The 20714-nt window shown below is 41.8% G+C and overlaps 2 protein-coding genes across 2 annotated transcripts; one reads left to right on the top strand and one right to left on the bottom strand.

Moving 5' to 3' along the window:
* The first annotated feature begins 206 nt into the window (after positions 1 to 206).
* On the top strand, positions 207 to 4167 carry mrpl38 (mitochondrial ribosomal protein L38). The gene is made up of 9 exons (XM_061094796.1): positions 207 to 297; positions 1059 to 1247; positions 1355 to 1486; positions 1578 to 1780; positions 1892 to 1964; positions 2050 to 2095; positions 2689 to 2847; positions 3656 to 3792; positions 3936 to 4167. Exons 1-9 carry the CDS (start codon positions 213 to 215, stop codon positions 4070 to 4072), a joined length of 1161 nt encoding a protein of 386 aa, XP_060950779.1. The 5' UTR covers positions 207 to 212; the 3' UTR covers positions 4073 to 4167.
* A 4566-nt stretch (positions 4168 to 8733) lies between these two features.
* fdxr (ferredoxin reductase) lies at positions 8734 to 19977 on the bottom strand. Its single transcript, XM_061094757.1, has 12 exons — positions 19585 to 19977; positions 17825 to 17928; positions 17032 to 17127; positions 15505 to 15627; positions 15311 to 15424; positions 15120 to 15221; positions 14306 to 14413; positions 13484 to 13568; positions 11694 to 11893; positions 11435 to 11606; positions 11160 to 11333; positions 8734 to 9168 (listed from the first exon to the last, which is right to left on the bottom strand). The coding sequence occupies exons 1-12, from the start codon at positions 19664 to 19666 to the stop codon at positions 9038 to 9040; spliced, it is 1491 nt and encodes a 496-aa protein (XP_060950740.1). The 5' UTR covers positions 19667 to 19977; the 3' UTR covers positions 8734 to 9037.
* Positions 19978 to 20714: the final 737 nt, after the last annotated feature.

Here is a 20714-nt window from a genome sequence, read left to right as displayed (position 1 = left end):
ATAAGGGAATAAACTTCAACGGTAAAATAAATCCAAATGTGTGATGTGTGTGACGATATATTTTTATTGGTGAAAGTTAGAATATCATTTTAATACTTTTTAAGGTAATTGTTCGTTAGTGCCAGTCAGCATCGTAAAAACCAACCAAAGTGAATGGACTCGTTTGACTCTCATCAGCCACCGTACATTCTGGAAAAAATCCTCAGTCCAAGATGGCGCTGCGCACAGTTTGCTCCGCTGCTTTAAGGACCGGGACAGATTTAGGGGTCAATAATGCCAGGACGTTTGTCACAACAGGTATTGTAACAATATTTAATTCATTTACACTGCGTTTAACTTCAGGAAGTTCGCCCCCGGGCTTCAGTTTTCTATAAGAAGTGTGTGTATGACATTTTACCAGCGTTACATGCGGCCATATCCTGCAGAAAGGCTTGTCACCAAACCCCATAGAAAAATATAAACATTTAACGTGTTTATTATATTTAACTGCTGTTTCTCAGGGATAAGATAAGAGAGGCAGCTTGGATATCATTGTTCGTCTCATATATCAATTATCGTTGACATCAGACCTAATGTTTAGTTTTTGGTTCCCCTGTTTTGTTATAGGGAGAGCTAAATGTTATAATTTAAATAAATAAGTCCCCCATAATGTTACTGTGTAAACACCTTCCCATAACAGTAGTAATGCCTGGACCTGACGCATTTGTATACAGTTACACACAGACAATCACACACACACACACACATACACACACAGACACACATAAGTAAATACATATAAGAAATTTCAAAGCTAAGCAGAAAATGAAATATTACATTACATTACAAAAATACAAACTTGTAAAATCTAAATAGAAATAAGAAAATGATGCAGTGAATAAGCCAGGTTGCAAACATGTTAATATACCAATTCATCTGATAATAAAACCCACTGTCATTGTAACTGCGTGTAAATGAACTAAACAAATACATTTAAACTTGAATTAAAATCTCTAAAACGGTGGTAATGCATAGGTGTGCCAAATGGGTTTTTACATATAATCGTTCCAACATGACAGCCTTCCTTTGCAAACGGATCCCTCCACTTGGTCCGATGCCAAATGACAATATTGACATTGAGAACCTGGAGTCGACGGAGAAGTATCGCAGCTACACTCGCTACCTGAAGCAAGCTGAGGAGGCAAAGATCAAATCTGTCTGGTGGAAGACTTACAAGGGCTACGTTGAAAAAGCCGATCCCGATCACGGTGAGAAATCGAGGAGGAATCTGTTGCCTGTCAATCCTCATCGGTGTTAATTTGTAGCAGTTCAAACCTGTTCATCTTCACAGTGTCAAGGTGTTTCCTGGTTGCAGGTGCAGAACTAGTGGACATTGGTCTTCCATTCTATCGACCCTGCAGGACCAAAGAAGTGAAGGAGCGAAGGCAGGTGATCAAGGACAACAAGAAGAATGCTGAGCTGGAGAGGGCTTCCCGTCTGCGCACTTGTAAGCTCACGTGCATTCTCACCAATTATCTTTTTAATTAGTAAGTAAATAAATTGGTTAACTTTTCTCTATTCTGTTTTGCCCACCGCAGTTAAGATCCCTCTGGATCGAGTGCAGGAAACCTGGGAGAAGACCAGTGGTCCATTTCAGATAAAGAGACTTGCAGAACACTACGGAGTCTTCAGAGATCTCTTCCCCATGGCCTATTTTCTACCTCAAGTGTCGCTCAAAATCTCCTATAGCCAGGAGGAAAGCACCCAAGTGCATTATGGGAATCGACTGACACCAATTGAAGTACGTTAGAGGACTGAAACTTAAACAGTGTTAAACTAAACCAATCTCTGTCCACACAAGCATTTTAGCTCATTATTAATTTTATCCCTCTCTTCTTTCTTTTCCATCTAGGCAGCATCTGCGCCTCAGATCAGCTTTGATGCAGAGGAAGGATCCCTGTGGACCCTTCTGCTCACATGTCCAGGTCAGGCTGGTTTAGATGAGTATTCACTGCCTCATGGATTATCAGCATTTACTGACTGTGGTAAATTATCTCTATCCTTTTTTAGATGAGCATCTTCTGGATAATGAGTCAGAATACGTCCATTGGCTAGTGTAAGTATTTACTAACATATTTTGCAATGCATTGGTGGATGGTTTCACTGTTTGGGTCAACTTTCTTAAAAATAGGCCTTTTATTTTGAAGTAACATTTTTGCATCCAACCTATAGTGGTATTCCAACATGCCACTTCACAGATCTTTCTAAGGCTGGGTTGGTATGATGACTCTCTTGTATGTCTGTTGCATAGACTGAATATAAAGTTCGATGACACGGCTCTACTTCCTCCCATTGCACAAAAATTAAGACAAAATATCTTGGATATGGGTGCTGCCATCTTGTATTTTTTTCCCTCTTTTTATGAAATAATGTGACAAGAAACAAGAAAGCAGAGAAACTAAAGTGTCACATTGGGTAAACATACAGATGGCTATAATATGAAGCCGATACAATGATGATAAATGGTCTGTATGTATATAGAGCTTTTCTAGTCTTGCTGTCATTCACCCATTCACGTACATATTTGTACAGTGCCTCCATAGGCAGTACTTTTCTATGGTGGGCAATTTGGGGTTCCATGTTAAATGCTGTGATATTTAAAAAGTTTGGGTTGTGGGCTTGCTTGCGTGTCTATGTGTGTGTGTATAGAGGGAACATACCTGGCGGAGCAGTGCAGGCTGGAGAGGAGCTGTGCCACTACCTGCCCCCGTTCCCTGCCAGCGGAACAGGCTTCCACCGCTACATTTACGTCCTCTTGAAGCAGGAGGGGCCAGTCAACTTCAGCGAGGACGCCAGGACGTCGCCATGGTGAGAAGTTCACTCAGCACACAGAGAGGAAGATGGTATCCTTAGTATTTTTGTGTTTGAAATAAGATCATCTGCACATATTTGGATCATATATTAACGATTTGCGACATGAACTCTGGAGAATGTCCACACAACTGGGTTCCAGAGTTGCCTTTGACATATGAAGAACACAGCATTAGTTTGTTTAGTTCATATGCGTTCACAACAACAGGAAAAGCATTAATGGAGCATTAATGCGAGAGGTAGCATCTGAGTAGGATAGAGTAAATTACGCTGCGGGATCACGTGTATTTACTAACAGCACATTGATGCTGGTGTTGGACTTAATCACCAAAAGCTCTTGAATCTCCATGTCTTTCCAAGTTGACATCTTCGGCATCTTGTACGTTCACGACTCCTCTTTTTCACCCTGAGACATTTGAAATAGTTTTGCGTTAGTTGAATGTTAGAAGCATAATTTACATACCCACTTGCTGGTGGTGACTCTCTGGACATTATCCTGCTATATTCTCTTATTGGCTTGCTTGGACATTCCCCAGAGTTTTTCTCAGGGGCCTGGCGGGAAAAAACAAACACATCTGGATTATTTGGAGTTTAGTGCATGTCTGAAAGCAGTTAAAGGGGAATTCTCTAGCTTACCTTTGTCGTAGGTTAAGAATAAATTAATAAAGCTGCAGGCAATGTTTTTTTATCACCATGGGACAGAGGAACCCTGTAACAGACATTATTTAACAGACATTATATCATGTGTGAGTTCATGTCTGACCTAGAAACAATACACTGAGTATATGTTGCCTCTCTTTGCCAGCTATTCTCTGGTGGATCGAACATTCAAGACGGTGGATTTCTACAGAAAGCATCAGGACAATATGACGCCTGCAGGCCTGGCCTTCTTCCAGTGCCAGTGGGATGAGTCTGTCACCAGCACCTTCCACAACACACTGAGTGAGTCATGCTAATGCGCACAGTCACACGCTCACTGAGTGTTGGGTCATGGCAGATGTATGCTTCTTTGCTCGTCCCCAGAATTTGTAGTAAAAAATAACTTACGAGTCTATTGATAATGACGTCTTGTTCGCTCCCTGCAGACATGAAGGAGCCAGTGTTCGAGTTCATCCGGCCTCCAGTGTACCACCCTCCACAGGTCAAATTCCCTCATGGGCAGCCGCTGCGCTACTTGGACCGATACAGAGATGGAAAGGAGCACACCTATGGAATATACTGAAGATGACAACACATGCGCAGCATATTTCCTTCCAAATGTGGAGTTATCTTTGGTATATTTATGTAAAATAATAATAAAGCATTTTTCAACTGTTGTGAGGCTGTAGGATTTTCTCTGTCAAGAACGTTGTGTTTCTGGTCATGTTAAATACAAATCAATACAGTGATGGGCGGCGTGGTGTCGCCTCAGTGTCTGTTTTTTATCTGGCACTCCTCCAGCAGTCCAAAGACATGCACTCTGTGCCCGTTGGTGGGAATAGTTTGTTGTTTTGTTGTGTTGTCAGCTGGGATTGGCTCCAGCTCCCCCGTGACCGTCATTGATGGATAGACACTTCCAGAAATTATGTATCATCATATGTATTGCAGCACTCCTGGATAAAAGTAATAAAACTGACATGTAGGATTCTTGTTACACAATACACATGCAACTGAAACAGATTAATTATTGAGCTGTGGTCGGCGAGCTTTGTCCTCCAGTCTTTACAGACTGCTGGAAGCTTTGCAAACCACCAGATGTCACTACTTGAGTCTAAAGACACAAAGCTTAAATTGCTTTGACTGTTTATCATTACCGATCAGTATATGGATGTTAGTGAACTCATAAAAACTCCAGCAGAGCCTTGTACTCCCTCAACCTGAGCATGTCTAATTAGTTCAAACACCAGTGTGACTGTGCAGGGCTATCGAACATCATCTCAAATACTGTACTGCTTCCTATTTCATAGGTTGATCACATATATGTAGCAATGCAAGTGGTACTGCTAAAGCGTAGCAATGCCAGTCAGTTGGTAAGGCGGTGCCGTCACTTCAGTCCAGACTTAATTACCCAAACAGTAATTTGAGCAATTGTGATTCCAGTTTGTACCAACATCGATGCATTCCTATGAATTGGGTTTTCCCCTTGTCCTTTCTGGTGTCATCGTGAGGTTAGAGTGAAATCTCAGATATTTGGGATGGATTGCCAAGTCAAGTTCAAGAGGAACTTTATTGTCCCACAAAGTGGAACATTTCTCTTGGGCTCTTCACCCATGCTGCAGCCATAAAAATAAACATGCACGTATCCCCATTATACAACAACCATCACAGCAATCACCCTGTGAAGATTTTTTTAATACACGACATGGTACCTGACCATATTACATGTATATATATATATAAAGATTTGAATTAATATTGTCTGCAAGCAAGCAGGAAAATTAAATATCATCCTCCAGGGCCAATTCTGGCTTTATCTGTCACTATCTGTATCGAGGAACTCAAACCCTCCTACCAGAGGGCAGAAGTGCATTCTCTGTAAGCAGAATATAAGATGTGTCATAAACAATTTTATTGGCCTATCCTTGAGTATCCTGTTCATAAACATTTGTCAATGCCAACGGTTTTCCATGAAGGATAAATCCACTGGTACAGTTTGGTTTTTAACTGCAGAGGTTACCGAACCAAGTTGTGATGTTGTACCTGATTAGGCTCTCTAGGACTTCCTGATAAAAAGTTAAAATACATAAATGATCAACACCCAGCACTCTCAGAAGACAAAAAATGCAAACGTTATCTGCTACAGGGACTAAGTGTGTCCCAGGTTTGTGAGTTGTCAATAAATATACCAAGATATTTGTAAGAGGAGGCCTGTGTGATGGTTTGGTTGTGGATGACCACTGGCCCGAGGGTCAAACACCATCTCCTCTGTCTTATTGACATTCAAAACAAGGGGGTTGTCCTCCGGCCAATTCACAAATCTTCAAAAAGTAATCAGATAGGTTTCATAGGTCTCAGTGTCATCTGATAATTTAACGATGTTCCATTAACACTAACCCGCTGTCTGCGACTGGTTAAAAAAAAAAATATATATATATAGGCCAATATATATAATTCACAGAATAAACAATCAAGAAAATAATTATGCATTTAACATGTTTATTTTCATAATTCAACTAATATATATTTGGCAGCGTTTTTACCTTTCATGCTTTCATGGCTGTGTGGAGAGGAGGGAATCTTTTAAATCCAAATCCTTCTCTTTTAATGAATCTTGTAAAAAGTGATTGTATTAAAAATTATAGTTTCTGCTCAACATACAAGAGAAACACGTACTGTGAAGTAAGTAAAGAAAATAATACATTTGTAAAACTTTACACACTGATTGGTTGTGGCCCATGCTTGCGACAGGAAGTGCTGAATCTCTTGGAGGAGCGAATGAGAGTGACAATTAGCTGTGAGTGGGAACAGCTGGATCCTGCACCACATGTTAAATAGCTGGTGAGAACACACAGGCACCACTTTCCTCCCGGTGACTGAAATGATGAGAGCTGTTTGGGCCTTGCTTATTTGTGTGCTGACTTCCTGGCTAACCAAAGGTTTTTGCATGTTCCTATTGTTAGAGCTGCACTGTAGCAAATGTAAAAGTTATGGTTCAATTATCTCAGTCTTATTTAGGTCTTTTAGTTAGTTTAGCTTGTATTCCTGGAATGTCAATTAGCTGAAACAAAATTGGAGTAAGTCATGTGACCGAGCGCTGCAACATTTGATTAATGGCTTGTGTATGTTCTCTTCACAGGCATTTGCATGCCAGTTGGCGGTATAAATGAAACTAATCATATCGATGGTGGAGGATTGGGAGGTAAGGGAAGAAGATTTAATATTCTCTTTTCTTTTGAGCTACTTTCTGACCCTCCGTTTAATTTCTTCTGAGTTAGGGTTTGACTGGTTTCCCGATAGCCTTTCCATCCAGAAAGCCCTGGGACTCATCCAGTCAATGACGAATTTGATGACAGAAAGTGCTAATCAAGGTGAGCAGCTTCTCTGAAACGCTACAATGAGCAAAAGGTTTGTGGTTTAGTCTCATTGCACTGAACTAATCATGATGGGCCTTCACCAGACTGCAGGTCATAGAAACTGCACGCTAAAGTGACATGATAATCAACTTAATTTCCTGCTTTAATTACCAATCGCTAATCCAATTTCTTTCTTAAAGTTCTCATGGGAATCAATCAAGTGGCAGCTAAAGTATTGGTCGGACACGAACCTGGAAAGTCGCCCCCTTGCGGAGCTGCAGGAGGCAACGCGACGGTGGACGAGGCAGGAGGCAAGGTGACGCTGCACGAGGCAGGAGGCAACGTGAAGCTGGACGAGGCAGCTGCAGGAGGCAACGTGACTCGGTACAAGGCAGCTGCAGGAGGCAACGCGACGCTGGAAGCGGCAGGTGCACGACTCTACGCGACGGAGGACGAGGCAGCTGCAGGAGGCAACGCGACGCTGGACGAGGCAGCTGCAGGAGGCAACGCGACGCTGGACGAGGCAGCTGCAGCAGGCAACGCGACGCTGGACGAGGCAGCTGCAGGAGGCAACGTGACGCTGGACGAGGCAGCTGCAGGAGGCAACGTGACGCTGGACGAGGCAGCTGCAGGAGGCAACGTGACGCTTGACGAGGCAGCTGCAGGAGGCAACGCGACGCTGGAAGCGGCAGGTGCACGACTCTACGCGACGGAGGACGAGGCAGCTGCAGGAGGCAACGTGACGCTGGACGAGGCAGCTGCAGGAGGCAACGTGACGCTGGACGAGGCAGCTGCAGGAGGCAACGTGACGCTGGACGAGGCAGCTGCAGGAGGCAACGTGACGCTGGACGAGGCAGCTGCAGGAGGCAACGTGACGCTGGACGAGGCAGCTGCAGGAGGCAACGTGACGCTGGACGAGGCAGCTGCAGGAGGCAACGTGACGCTGGACGAGGCAGCTGCAGGAGGCAACGTGACGCTGGACGAGGCAGCTGCAGGAGGCAACGTGACGCTGGACGCGGCAGCTGCAGGAGGCAACGTGACGGTGGAAGCGGCAGCTGCACGAGGCTACGGCCGCGGCTACGGCCACGGCCACGGCTACGGCCACGGCTACAGGCGCATTGATGCAGCTGCAGGAGGCAACGTGACTGTGGACGAGGCAGCTGCAGGAGGCAACGTGACGCTGGAAGCGGCAGCTGCACGAGGCTACGGCGACGCGCGCGTTGAGGCAGCTGCAGGAGGCAACGTGACGGTGGAAGCGGCAGCAACAAGAGGCTACGCGCGCGTTGAACGCAGTGCAGAACCTATTGATGAAGCCACAGAAGGAGGCAGAGGACGCTTTGGAAATTTGGGATTAACTCCACTACGTCAACATCAGGTTCCCTTACAATGAGTTACTATTTAAAAGCAGGAAACTGTTTTAGGAACCATGCAAGAGCTCATTGTGCATCTGATGGCCATTTTCTGCAGAAAAGCCAGAATAAGATGTGTCTGCATGTACCTGTTTCTGTCTCCACTTTGAATAAAACTATTTGTTTCAAATGAATTTCTCTCAGAATTGCTTCATTAATCAACAGGTTAAGTGACACAGATTCTTACTTGTGGGGGTGGAGAAATGTCTTGATAATGGCTAACCCTTACCAATTTGTCTGGAGTTCATGGTAAATGGTCGGTAATTTCTTCAAAGATCTGCAACTTGAAGTAGTGAAGCTTATGGATTTTATGGCCTATGCCTTCACTCTTGAACCCTGATGTCCCCATCTAGCCCTTAGATTTATTTCTGGAGACATGCATTGTATGTGTAGTCTCTCTGCTTAAATTGCAATCGCTTTACATGAACCTTTGGTCAACACACTTGCTTGGGAAGGCGGCAGGAAATGACTTGAGACGGGAATACAAATATCAACTTTTATTTTCTTGTAAAAGTTATGACTGATTGCAGTGTGCAAAAATTTCTTAGATATTATATATATTTCACTATAACATGTAGTAAATTACAGTGCAAGAGTTCATTATCATACATTGGATTTCCTTTTTTTGGAAACATCAGCTGAGTGTTTGAGGAGACTGAGGTAAAGTAGCAACTTTTCATTGTGCACCATCTTCAGTCCATGTTGGGTACTTCATAATGCCATTTGTCTTCTGTGCCCACGAAGGTCCCCTGCTGTTGTGTCCAGTGTTGACCTGAAAAACCACTGTTATGCTCGAGCCACCTCCAGCATTTCCTCCACAGTCAGAAGTTTCTCTCTGGGTTTTCCCACAGCTTCACCTCTCCTCATCTCCACAGTGTTGATCTTCTCCCAGGCTGAGAAAGTCACTGGTTTCACTCCTGTCAACAATAGATAAAACCACATCAGGCTCTGGCTTGATTATATTTTGTTTAGGTCATCGGACATCTACTGAATAAATCTGTAAAATAGTGAACATTTGCGCCATATTTGAATGGATTCTCTCTAGGTGCCCTTGAGAAAATAAATAGACCAAACGTGTGATCCCAGACTCCTCAGACTGTCTGATCAATTACAGAGTTCCAATTGTAAAACGACATTAGTTTCCATTAGGTGTACCTAATAAAATGCCAATTGTGTGTAGAGATATCAAAAACTAGAATGGCACGCTGTAGACTGCATGAGGCCCAACAGTGCCCTTGTAAAATCATCTTTATATTCAATAGATGTGGATCTTCTCCAAAATTCACACACATTAATATCAGTCCCCTAAACATTGCTGATTTTCTTCATCAAGATTCCTGAAATATTTCCTGGGAAAGGGGGTAATTGTTAAAACACGCCCAATCTCAAAATGTCAAAACATGCACTGCTATCTCTCAATGTTAAAAAGTCCTTGAATACTATTTTATGGGTTCTTCCCTGACGCATATAACATCCTCCTCTTCAAAGATCATCAAAATAAAACACAGGTCGTAAAATCATGAGCACAGCAAAAATTAAGGAATCACAAATATTAGACGATAGACAATATTAATCTAAAATAATTTTTTTAATAAAAAATAATTAAAAGTCAGTTAAAATAAGGAAAGCCTCTCCGATAAAAGTATGTTTTAACAAAGAATTTAAAAGTGATCACTGACTCAGCTGACCTGATTCCCTCAGGCATATCATTCCCACGTTTTGGAGCCCTCACAACAAACCCTCCGTCCCATTAGTTTTTAATCTAGTATTTGGAATAGACAGAGGACCTCTGCCCGAGGAGCTCAATGTACGTGACGGCTCGTATAATAATGAAAGGTCTGATATGTAGCTGGGAGAAAGGCCATGGAGAGCTTTGAAAGTAATCAGTAAAATCAATTCTAAAACATATAGGGAGCCAGTGTAAAGAAGCTAGAACAGGATGTGGTCATGTTTTTTGGTTCTGGGCAAAAGCCTATCAGATGAGATGTGTACAGTCTGGAGTCAAGGTTAGGTAAGTAAAAAGGTTGTTACAATAGTCAAGGTATGATGAAATAAAAGCATGTAAAATCATCTGTGTCTTTAGAGTTGAAATTAATCGACTTTTAGAAATATTTTGGAGAAAACATGATCGCACCAGCTTTGTTGCGTGCTGCTCAAAAGTTAAAATTGTTTTAAAATCAGATGCCAAGGGTTCTTTGCAGCAGGTTGAATGTGATCCAATAACAGACCTGCAGGTGGCAGTATTTGTTTTGTCATCTGCTCAGGTACAATTTAAATGATTTCAGTTTTGAAATCTGATCAAATTGGTTTAAACAAATCTAGTTGTGCAAGGACATCAGATTAATCAAAATCTGTGGTAATAAAGGCTCTGATTGACTTTATCAGAGAAACTTCATTATATTTTAATGAATTGGGAGGCCAGATTTTTTCCATCTTCGCTCTGATTTCCTAAAATCCCTTTTACAGATCCTTATAGTTTCAGTTATCCAAGGCAGTTTTCTTTCAGATGCTTTAATCCTAGCTTTAACTTTTAAAGCAACAATATTTCAACATGACAGACACACTGAGTTAAAACAGTCAGTTGAATCATTGGTAAGAGAATATTCAGACAGGTGCTGGTCACTAAACCATGAGTGTATGACGAGTGGGATGGGACAGTATTAACCACTGGTGATTCACAGTCAAAAACTATACATTTGTGGTGGGATATAATAAAATCTATAAATATTATTTAGATACATTTTATTGTGTTTGTGTTTCTGTTGTTGACAAATTGTTGTGTTATGACGACCGGAATATAGACAACAAAATATTGTGGAGTTTGACCAGACACAGTTCGATGCAAACTACGTGCTTTGACCTCACAGGTCAGATAACAGAGCTCAGCTGTGAGTGCAGACTGGATTACCTCTGTCTTCCAGCAGAGCACTGATGGTTTGGGAACCAGACTTGGCAGCCGACACATCCAGCGTTCCTGACTCCATGTCCTCCACCAGCGATCGAGCTGTGTCAAAACTGTTGTTCATAGTCGTGCCTATCACACCAGTGGGGCCGGTTTTCAGCCAGCCACTACAATATAAACCTAAAAGAAACGTGGATTCACTATTAATCTGGTTTGATATGTATATACATACACACACACGTGTTACATTCAGATGTTCATATACATATTGGATACAGTACCTGTAGCCTCTTGGACGCGGCCCATGGTGTTCGGGACGATGGCTTTGTGGGAGTCAAACGGCACTGATGGATCGATGGGAAGACTTTTGTAGCCGATGCTGTTGATGACCAGACCGCAGCTCACATCCTCCACTTCTCCAGTGAGCACTGCACGGGCCCTTTCTCCTGAACCCTGGTCGCAGAGAGGAAACCAACTTGAACCAAGCTTATGCAGCAACTACAAACGTACGTCTACAAAAAGAATCCAGATCCTGTTTACCTCCAGCCTGTTGACCGCCAGTCGGATGCCAGCTGTTCTGTTGCGCTGGGGGTCGGCCAGGACCTCCACAGGGCTCCGGAAGAATCGAAACGCCCACGTGCGGGAGGCCTCCTTTCGTCTCTGCTGCTCCTTCTCCCCGGGGGTCTCCAGGGCCGTCTTCAACATCAGCTCCGTCAGACGCTTCCTGGGCCTCGGCAGATCTGACACAGTAGAGAGAAATTATGAACTACTCACAACCCATTCCTTCAGTACTGCTTTTAATGCGAGAGTATGACGTGTATTTTAAATATTTTTTTAAAAACTGCAAAGAAAGTTTCCTAATCAGACACTGTTTGATTGATTTTAAACTTAATGTTTAAAAATGAGAAAAAAATATTTTATAAAAAAGCAAACCAGGGCTAAATTTTTAAAACCATTTTGACTGAAGAAGGTGGTGATTTATGAAGCTTTTAATATCTCATGGTTAGGGTTAGGGTCATATCAACAGTAAAAAACGTGCCTATGTGTTTCAGCCGATATGGCCTTCATCGGGACAAGTCCAAAATTGGCTGTCCTTGAGCTGTTTTACACCTTGTGCTCATATGATCAGTATGGACAAGTTAGCAGTCACATGAACCTATTGGATCCCCAGACTGAAGAGCACCAGAATTGTTTATTGACAGAATTATGTACAGAAAATATCCGACTTTTCAGAGAACTAAATGTCGACCAAAAATGTGCCTCTTGTTAACGAAAGCAAAACTAAAATGTTTTGTTTTTGATTATGATTATTAAGTGTGTGTGGGTGTGCGTGTGTATGTACCAATTATTAAAAAAACATGTCAAGAAAAACAGGATCTACAAATCCCCACCTCTGCTATAAAAACTCTGGTTTGTTTGTTTTAGAGCCCGACCAGTATAGACTTTTGGAGGCTGATGGAAATATTAGGTAGTAAAACATTTCTGATACCGATATATCGACCTATAGACATATTTAAAAGAATTTGTAAGGGATTCCAAAGATGTCGTCGTCAAACCCATATGACAAAGAAATTAAACTGAGGCGTGATAATTTACTATTTAACCATAAACCTTATTATAAATTACTATAAATAAAAGAAAGTACAACTATAACCATTATACTGAATTTGACTTAAGAGAATAAAATGTAAAATGTAATCATTAAGCCAAATTCTTTCTGGATTGTTTATTCTATTGTCTTATCCACGATCCAAGATAAACAGTGACGTGTCCGTGAAAAGCTCAAATCAGCCGATTTTGTTTTCCTTCTGGAAAATTGTTTGAACTCACTGGTGTTCAGAAACGTCGCGTCACTGCACACGCATATGTGTAACATCTGGAAACAAAACAAGACACAAGCCACCAGTTTCCAACATTGTCCTTCACTCACTGCAGATCAAGGTTCTCATTTAACCGTGAACAGAGGCGAGGAGGATGTTATCACTGTAAACATTAAACATCAATCAGCTCAATGTCATTTCTCCGACAAGGATGAGGAAAATCCAAAAAAGGGGCCCGAGGACTGAGCTGCAGGGTTTTACTCCAGCGGAAACCATTGTCAATAAAAGCTGGTTAACAGCAGCTGGTTAACAGTTCACCATACATAACAAGTTCCACCTGTTGACCACGACATTCACGTCTTCCCTCCTTGTCAAGCCGTTTATCCGACACTAATGTCTCGTGAACACCCATTGTCGGCACATGCAGTCATCTCAAATGTTTTTGCTGCTTGTGTGGTAGGTAAAAAAGGAAAAAGAGGAAAAGTATTAAGATAAAATGGTATTTCTCACCTTTAGGAGCCTCTGTGATGCCCTCGAAATCAGCCAACACCATCTCAGGTCTTGTGCCCGGCAGGTTCACCATTTCTCTAAGCTCCTGCAGACCAGGAGAACATAACAAATAGGTTAGAAAATGTCAAATAGCTCTGGCTTTTCACCATCGCCATGGAGGTTATGTTTTCACCTCTGATTGTGAGCAGGATTACGCAAAAAATTACTGAAGCAGATTTCCATGAAACTAGGATGGAACATGGGTCAAGGAGAGTCCATAACATTTTGGGGCAGATACGTTTATCACTTTCTTTACTGATTTCTTAGGGATAATTTAGGGATCTTAATGAAATAAATCAACCATTCTTCCATACTACAGACAATGGTCGCATGATTTTGCATTGTGCATTGTTTTGTTGGTTTCGCTAGAGGCTTGATTGCCATTCCAGTTACAAACTGAGCTTTATTTTCATTGTTTTCACCTGTATGTCTACCTTTCAAACTGAGGTAATTGGAGATAAACGGGAATACAATCCTGCAACGAAATCCGAGAGGAGCACTTTCGGGTTTTAAATGAAGAGTTTATCCACAATTCTCAAACAGTGTGGCTCGGCCTGGTGATGTTGACAATGTACACTGTGTCTTCATGTTTCTGCGATGTTCATGCATGGTTTTTGTCTTATAGTGGCAAGCCAGTGTGGCGGATTTGACTGTCTGACATGAACGGCCACTGATCACATTTTGGTCACTATCGCACGTATGCTGCATTTGTAAAGCAAGATAATGGTTAATATTTTCTTCTCAAAAGGCCATTACCAATAACAAGTGTTGCTTCTCACAAACCTTGATTGTGCAAGCGACTTGTACTGGTCCTCTTCTGCCAACAATCAGCACCCTGCGGATGTGGCTCTCTGCCAGGGCCTCCAGGGCGGGCTGGGTGATGTCAGTCTTCTGTTATTAAATATAAAGACATTTTCCATCAGCTGTTTCAATAACAACTCTCAGAAACTAAAATCATGTTTGTCATGTCAAGTGGAAAAGTTGATGATTTTGAAAGATGGTAGGAAAGAGTGAAATGAATGTCTTCTTCATGTCTCTCATAAGCTGCTTTAGACATGTACTGATCTGTGGATAATCATTCTCCCGAGGGGCGATATCTGATAACGCAAATGTCCGAGTGAGAGTCTCCTGACTTTCTCCAGAGTTTCTTCGACCAGCCCCCTAGTAAAAACGCTGTATAAAGCTTGAATTAGCCAACGTGAGAACACAGCAGGAGATCCTCTGGAGGATTCACTGTGAGCGAGTGGGCGTGTTGATGACGTTACAAGCAAAGGAAAAATGCAAAAAACAAACAAATATCTCGGGATGAAAAAGAGGAGCAAAACTCGTAGAAGTTGTCAAGAGAGCTTTTGGTGAAAACGGCTGATGATGTACTCTAAACAAAAAGGCGTTATCGCAATAGGAGAAATAATATGTTACAGCCCCCCCCCCCTGTCTGTCGCATCACCGTCACATGAACGCTGAGGAAGTCAAACTGTGGAGATGTCCTCTTTCTTTATTAATCCTCCTTCAAAATAGATGAGCATGCTTTGTGGTTACTTTGCTGTTATGCTTTACTATGTTGTTTTCTCTAATAACCCGTCTGCACGTTTCTCACCTTTAAAATGTCAATGGGCGAGAGAAGGACCCTCGCCACATCCAGAGCCACGTTACCTTGACCCAGAATCACAGCCGTTTCACAGCTCAGGTCTGGACTCAGCTGAACAGAAAGACAAAGACGTGAGAGAGAAGTGATAATCTGATTTTAAAATACCTTATTTTATGGGTAACAGTCACTGTAACGGCTACCTGTCGAAGGCTGGGCACCCCGTTGTACCAGCCCACAAAGTCTTTGGCAGAGTGCACGCCAGCCAAGTCCTCTCCTGGGACCCCCAGACTCCTGTTTCCCTCGGCCCCATAACTCTGCCAAAAAACATACACAATTCACATCAATGCTAATTTATTTAAAACGTGCGTAACGGTGCAGACAGTGTTGTTCTCACCAGTATGACCGCATGGTAGGCTTCCTGCAGCTCCTTAACACTCACATCCGTCCCCACATTGACGTTACCATAGAAGCTACAGCGTGAATGATTGGCCGTCTGCGTGAATGTGTTGATGACGTTCTGAGGAGGTGAAAAGATCTGACGTGTTAAAATAAATTAATCAAAAATTGATTTATCGCTCTTGCAGAATCACAAAACTGAATCAGCGTCTATTCAGTTAGATGATGACTACAGGTATTTCATTACAGTGTGATGGAAAAGTTCGCTTTGCTTTGGGAACCTTATTTAAATACCACAAAATTGAGAAACAACCCTTTTTTTCTCCACTTTCTGTAGCGGGACCTGTGCTCACGACCTAGCACCGTGCAGCTTGATTAGCATTCACCAGAGGAGACCGGAATTGTCTGGTCTGCAGCTGTTCTCTTTACAGAGGAGAGCAGGTTCACACTGAAAACATGTGAAAGACCTGAAAGAGTCTGGAGAATATGTGGTCGTTATGCTGCCTGTCACATCATCAGGCCTCATGTGGCTAGTGTGTAGGAAGGTTCTGGATGATGAAGGCATTGATGGCATTGATTGGCCCTCACTGACCTAAATCCAATTCAGCACCTATGGGATGTTGTGTATCGGTGTATCTGACCCTTTTAAGAAGGGTCACAGATTGTCCAGGAGCTCATTGATGCCCTGATCCAGGTCTTGGAGGAGATCTGAGTCCACCAACTCATCAGGAGCATGCTCAGACATTGTCTGGAGTGTTTTTATGAAAACTTTTTCAACAATTTTTCCTCAAACATATGTGTGGAATAATTTGGATGTAAAGATCTGTCTCCTCTGTAACTGTCACATGTTTGACCTCTCTCTTTACCCTGACTATCCCCATTACAGGTTTTGTGGGGCTAATTGCAACATCAAGCTTCTTTTGGTTTGTTCCAAATAGTCATAATAGGTTAAAGCGATAAGCAGTATCTACATAGTGTCTGCATCTACAGTGAGTGACATACGTGCTGGTTGAACACAGGAAGAGGGTTTTGAAATGTAGTTACTTTGTTGCTCATAAGTGAAATAGACAGTAAACAGATTAAGTGCATTCATTGTCCTGGATGTTCGTGACTGAAATACCAACCCCAGTTTCCACCTGCGTGAGAGAGGGATCTGTCGGTTTTCTTTTCATTCCAATCTATGTGGGAATTTCCTGAGCTTCTGAGCCAAGATTTACACTTTCAGTTATTGCATCACCACATCACCTGAGGTGACATCACCCTCTCGTTGAGCAAGTCTACTTTCCATTAGACATGTTTATCTTGTTGAGTTATTTCCATTATTCATGGGAGTAAATTTTCCGACAGGTTGGAGGACACAGCTTGAGTTCAGAGACGGCAAAGAGATTATATCTAAACTATTAAAGCATCAAAAAAACAGCAGGTAACTGACATCTAGCTAGGTGGAAACAGAGTCCTGTGCTTCTAGGATAAAAGGTGTTGGGCAATTGACTGTTCTCTAGAGCATCTCATTAAAGATAGAGACCTTGACTTCAGGATGATCGGGGGCCACTCCGAACCGGACCAGGCCGAAGGGGACGGGCAGACGCTCATAAACGTCCACCTCAATATCTTGACGAGCCTGAGGAGACCAACAAGAGAAAAAACAGACACAAATGTGAAAGATTCTTCTTAAAGTTGCTGCAAATATAAAATTACTAGAAAGAAGACTTCTGATGGGACCATGGTCCATGAAAAGATAACACCAACACCTTCTTGTACTTATCCCTTAGTGAGGACAATCATTGGCACAGTGCATTTGCCAGCCCCTTACCCAAACCATAACCATAACAACTAAATGCCTAACCCAAAGACGGTTTGAAATAAAAAGAAAACCACCAACTATATAGAGCTCAAATAAAGAAAATTTACATTTTATGTAAAATATAATATATATATGTAAAAATATAATACACATCTTATTTGCATTGCTTATTGCGTAAATAAATATTTCCATATTAGATATGTCTGTGAAAGGCTCATATTATCACATTTTCATTGGTGAACCAATAAATCGTCCGGACTCTAACATGGAGGCGCACATTCTGTGTCATATCTTTATAATACCTGTATCTCTATACAGTGTCATAAATGACAATTTCACCCCTTGATATTAAGATAAATAGATAAATAAAATACTGGAATGTTCGGCCAAGCTGTGAAGTCTCATCGATAACAGTGTTTTTAGTGGATCTGGGTGGGAGCGTCCAACAGCCTTGTTTGATATGGGACAACACTACACACTCAAAACTCGCCATTGTGTATTACCTTAACCATACCTTGATCAAATGCTGTGCTGTGTAGAAACCCGCTGGACCACCTCCTACGATACACACCTTCGGGCTGCTGGAGTAAAAAGATGCTGGTCCACGCCCACTTACAACTGCACAAACAACAGAGAGAATAAAGCTGAAAACACACACCTAATCCTGCAGTAGATTCTTAAAAAGCCCCTGAAAAGTCTGAACATGAAAGTGAAATGTCTTATTTCGGTGTGATATAAGATTCAGGTAAGTTCAAGAGCAAGTTCAACCGATACCAAGGTTAATACAAGGGTGTTAATATCTGTGTAGCTTCTCATCCACGACATGGTGTCTTCATGTGCAAACAGTGCAAGTCCAGTTGCTTATTTAGAGTGGAGGATGTAACAAAGTACATTTACTTTATTGCTGTACTTTAGTTTTAATTTGGGGTACTTTACACTTTTATTCCACAACATGCATCAACAAATATCTGTACTTTTATTACAGTGGCCAAGATCTCTCACACAAAATAAATAAATGCAAACACCACTACACATCTACAAAAGCCACAAAATGGAAACACAACCCGGACGGAAGAGATGTCTTTCTTTATCTTTCTGCGGCCAAGTGAAGCCATCGTTTGTGAAAGCTTTGTCAAGGCCTGCTTCAAATGTGATGTTTGCCTACTTGAGGTTTTCATGGTACAAGTGCTTTGAGCTCCCAAAAAGGAGGAACGCAGCTCAACTGCAACACCTCAAATAGACTTGAACCTTTACAACCAGGACTTGACCAAAGTATGTAGCTCATATCATTGTCAACCTCCCTTGTCGCTCCCTTCCATTGTGATTGTGTTTCCATTTGGTGACCTGTAGTTGTGTTGTGGCTTTTGCATTTATGTTTTCTGTTAATGCGCTTGTGTGAGACGTCTTGGGCCACCATACTTTCTACTTCACTAAATTTTTCAAATTCAAACCATATCAATGATGAGGGGGCAATTGGTTCACTGATCTAAACAGACTGATTAGGAAGGAGAGCTTGGTGCTGGGATATCCCATTAACCCAGTGGAGGTGGTAGGAGAGAAGAGAATGAGGAGCCAGGCAGTCGTCTGTGATGATAACCAGCTCTGCTCAACATGCACCATGTCCATGTATATATATTTATATCTCACTCAACTGTGCAATGCCCATTTTCTATTCATACAATTCCAATGGCATATTATGTGCAATACTGTTACAATATGGCACAAATTTACAATAACATTTTTTACAGTAATTATTTATAATAACAGTAAATATAGATATGATTATCGTTGTTACTATCACTAATAATAATAACAACAACCATAATAAGTGCAGTAAGGACAATTAATTATGCAGTAGACCGTTACTTGAGTGCATATTATCTATTTATTTGTACTTTTACTTATGTAAAATATGTGAGTACCTCCTCCACCACTGCCTATGTACACTTCTACAACTCCTGACAAATGGTACTGATATGAGATCTCTGTAGTGTTAACTGTTTGTCTGAATGACAAATCAGGCATTACGTTGTTCAATATCATATTTCACTTATATAACTGCAGCGTGGAACATTTGATATAATGCTGAATCAGCGAGTGAAGTCCATGGTTAAGTGTTGCGCATTATCTTCGAGAAGAGGTCTCAGGTTTTGACAATAAGCAACTCAAACAACTCATAATTGACTGACTTTTGTATTGGGTCTGGTGCACACAGTAGAATCAGCCCTGAACTGATGGAGCTCCAGGTTGAACATGAAACATCTGTTCACTCACCACCACGAAGCGGACTCAACCACCGGCTCCTTCCGGATGTCCACGGCTTCAGCCCGGACCACAGAATCCTGTGGCCGCTCATCTTCACTTCTTTTCAATCCCTGGCTTCAGAGGAGCTGTTCGGTTTTGGACCAGGAAATAGTCCGACCCGGGCTGTTGTTGTTTACCTGGTGTTTCCCCTGCAGCTGCTCATGTCTGTGCTGTGAGGCTCGGTCAGTCTGTCTGTCTGTCTGTCTGTCCCGTGTGTACACGCTCCCCAAGCTAGCCAGCTAATGCTAACAGCTAACTCCCTCTGCGCTCCCCCAACTGCGATTATTTGAATAAACAAATAATAAGTTATCATAAATTTACATCATTGTCAGGACTGTTTTCAAGGCTGCGCCATGTGTTACACCTGCTACGGTCCGTGGGAAACCGGGAGTGGAGTACGTAAGTTCCACAGCATGTGTACCTGTGTGTTTTTTTCAAAATATGAATTATGATATAATAACATTAAAGTACATCAAAGAAAAAATGTGGAATATGGCCAAAATGGCCACTAAATGCAAAATAGCAGGCTACCTGTTGTGTTTTTCCAATTGCACCTAAAGACTTTTTTGTTTGTCTGGTCATGATACACCTGTATATTGATTTTTGTGAAGACCGGTCAATGTGAACACGTTCCAGGGGTCTCGGGTGGCACCGTTGAGCCATTTCGCAATGCCCATTGAAAATTCCTTCAGAATACGTAAATTTTCACCACTTTCTAACTTTCTACAAATTTTGGTAAGAAGTTGAGCATGGTAAAGCCCTCAAAAAGCCAATTCATTTGCGTGAATAATAATAATAATAATAATAAATAATCCTTACAATAACAATAGGGTCCTCCCTGACCTTTGAAGTCAGTGCTCGGGCCCTAATTATACCAAAGTAAAAAAAAAAAAGAACACCTCAGTAATGTTAATGAGTAAATGCGAGTGAAACAACATTAACATTAGTTATTACATTAGTTTAAAAAATACTTTCTCTAAGGAGGCTGTAAATCTATTCTACTTTGCAATCATAATGTTAAAAAAAACTAACAAATTTCCATAAACAAATGCTTCTTTCCTCGTCCTTAAAGGGAGAGCACACCCAAAAATGAAATCTAC

This window comes from Limanda limanda, chromosome 21, assembly GCF_963576545.1.
Source record: "Limanda limanda chromosome 21, fLimLim1.1, whole genome shotgun sequence".
Taxonomy (NCBI): Eukaryota; Metazoa; Chordata; class Actinopteri; order Pleuronectiformes; family Pleuronectidae; genus Limanda; species Limanda limanda.
This window is presented reverse-complemented; position numbering and strand designations above follow the sequence as displayed.

What these genes read in the sequence shown, in the direction of transcription:
- mrpl38 (XM_061094796.1), top strand. Translation starts at nt 213, where the DNA reads ATGGCGCTGCGCACAGTTTGCTCCGCTGCTTTAAGGACCGGGACAGAT. An exon ending in CCTTCTGCTCACATGTCCAG is followed by an intron (nt 1,965 to 2,049) that starts GTCAGGCTGGTT and finishes ATCCTTTTTTAG; the next exon opens with ATGAGCATCTTCTGGATAAT. An exon ending in GAATACGTCCATTGGCTAGT is followed by an intron (nt 2,096 to 2,688) that starts GTAAGTATTTAC and finishes GTGTGTGTATAG; the next exon opens with AGGGAACATACCTGGCGGAG.
- fdxr (XM_061094757.1), bottom strand. Translation starts at nt 19,666, where the DNA reads ATGAGCGGCCACAGGATTCTGTGGTCCGGGCTGAAGCCGTGGACATCC. An exon ending in CCTACCATGCGGTCATACTG is followed by an intron (nt 15,425 to 15,504) that starts GTGAGAACAACA and finishes GTTTTTTGGCAG; the next exon opens with AGTTATGGGGCCGAGGGAAA. An exon ending in CATCACAGAGGCTCCTAAAG is followed by an intron (nt 11,894 to 13,483) that starts GTGAGAAATACC and finishes CTACTGTGTCAG; the next exon opens with ATCTGCCGAGGCCCAGGAAG.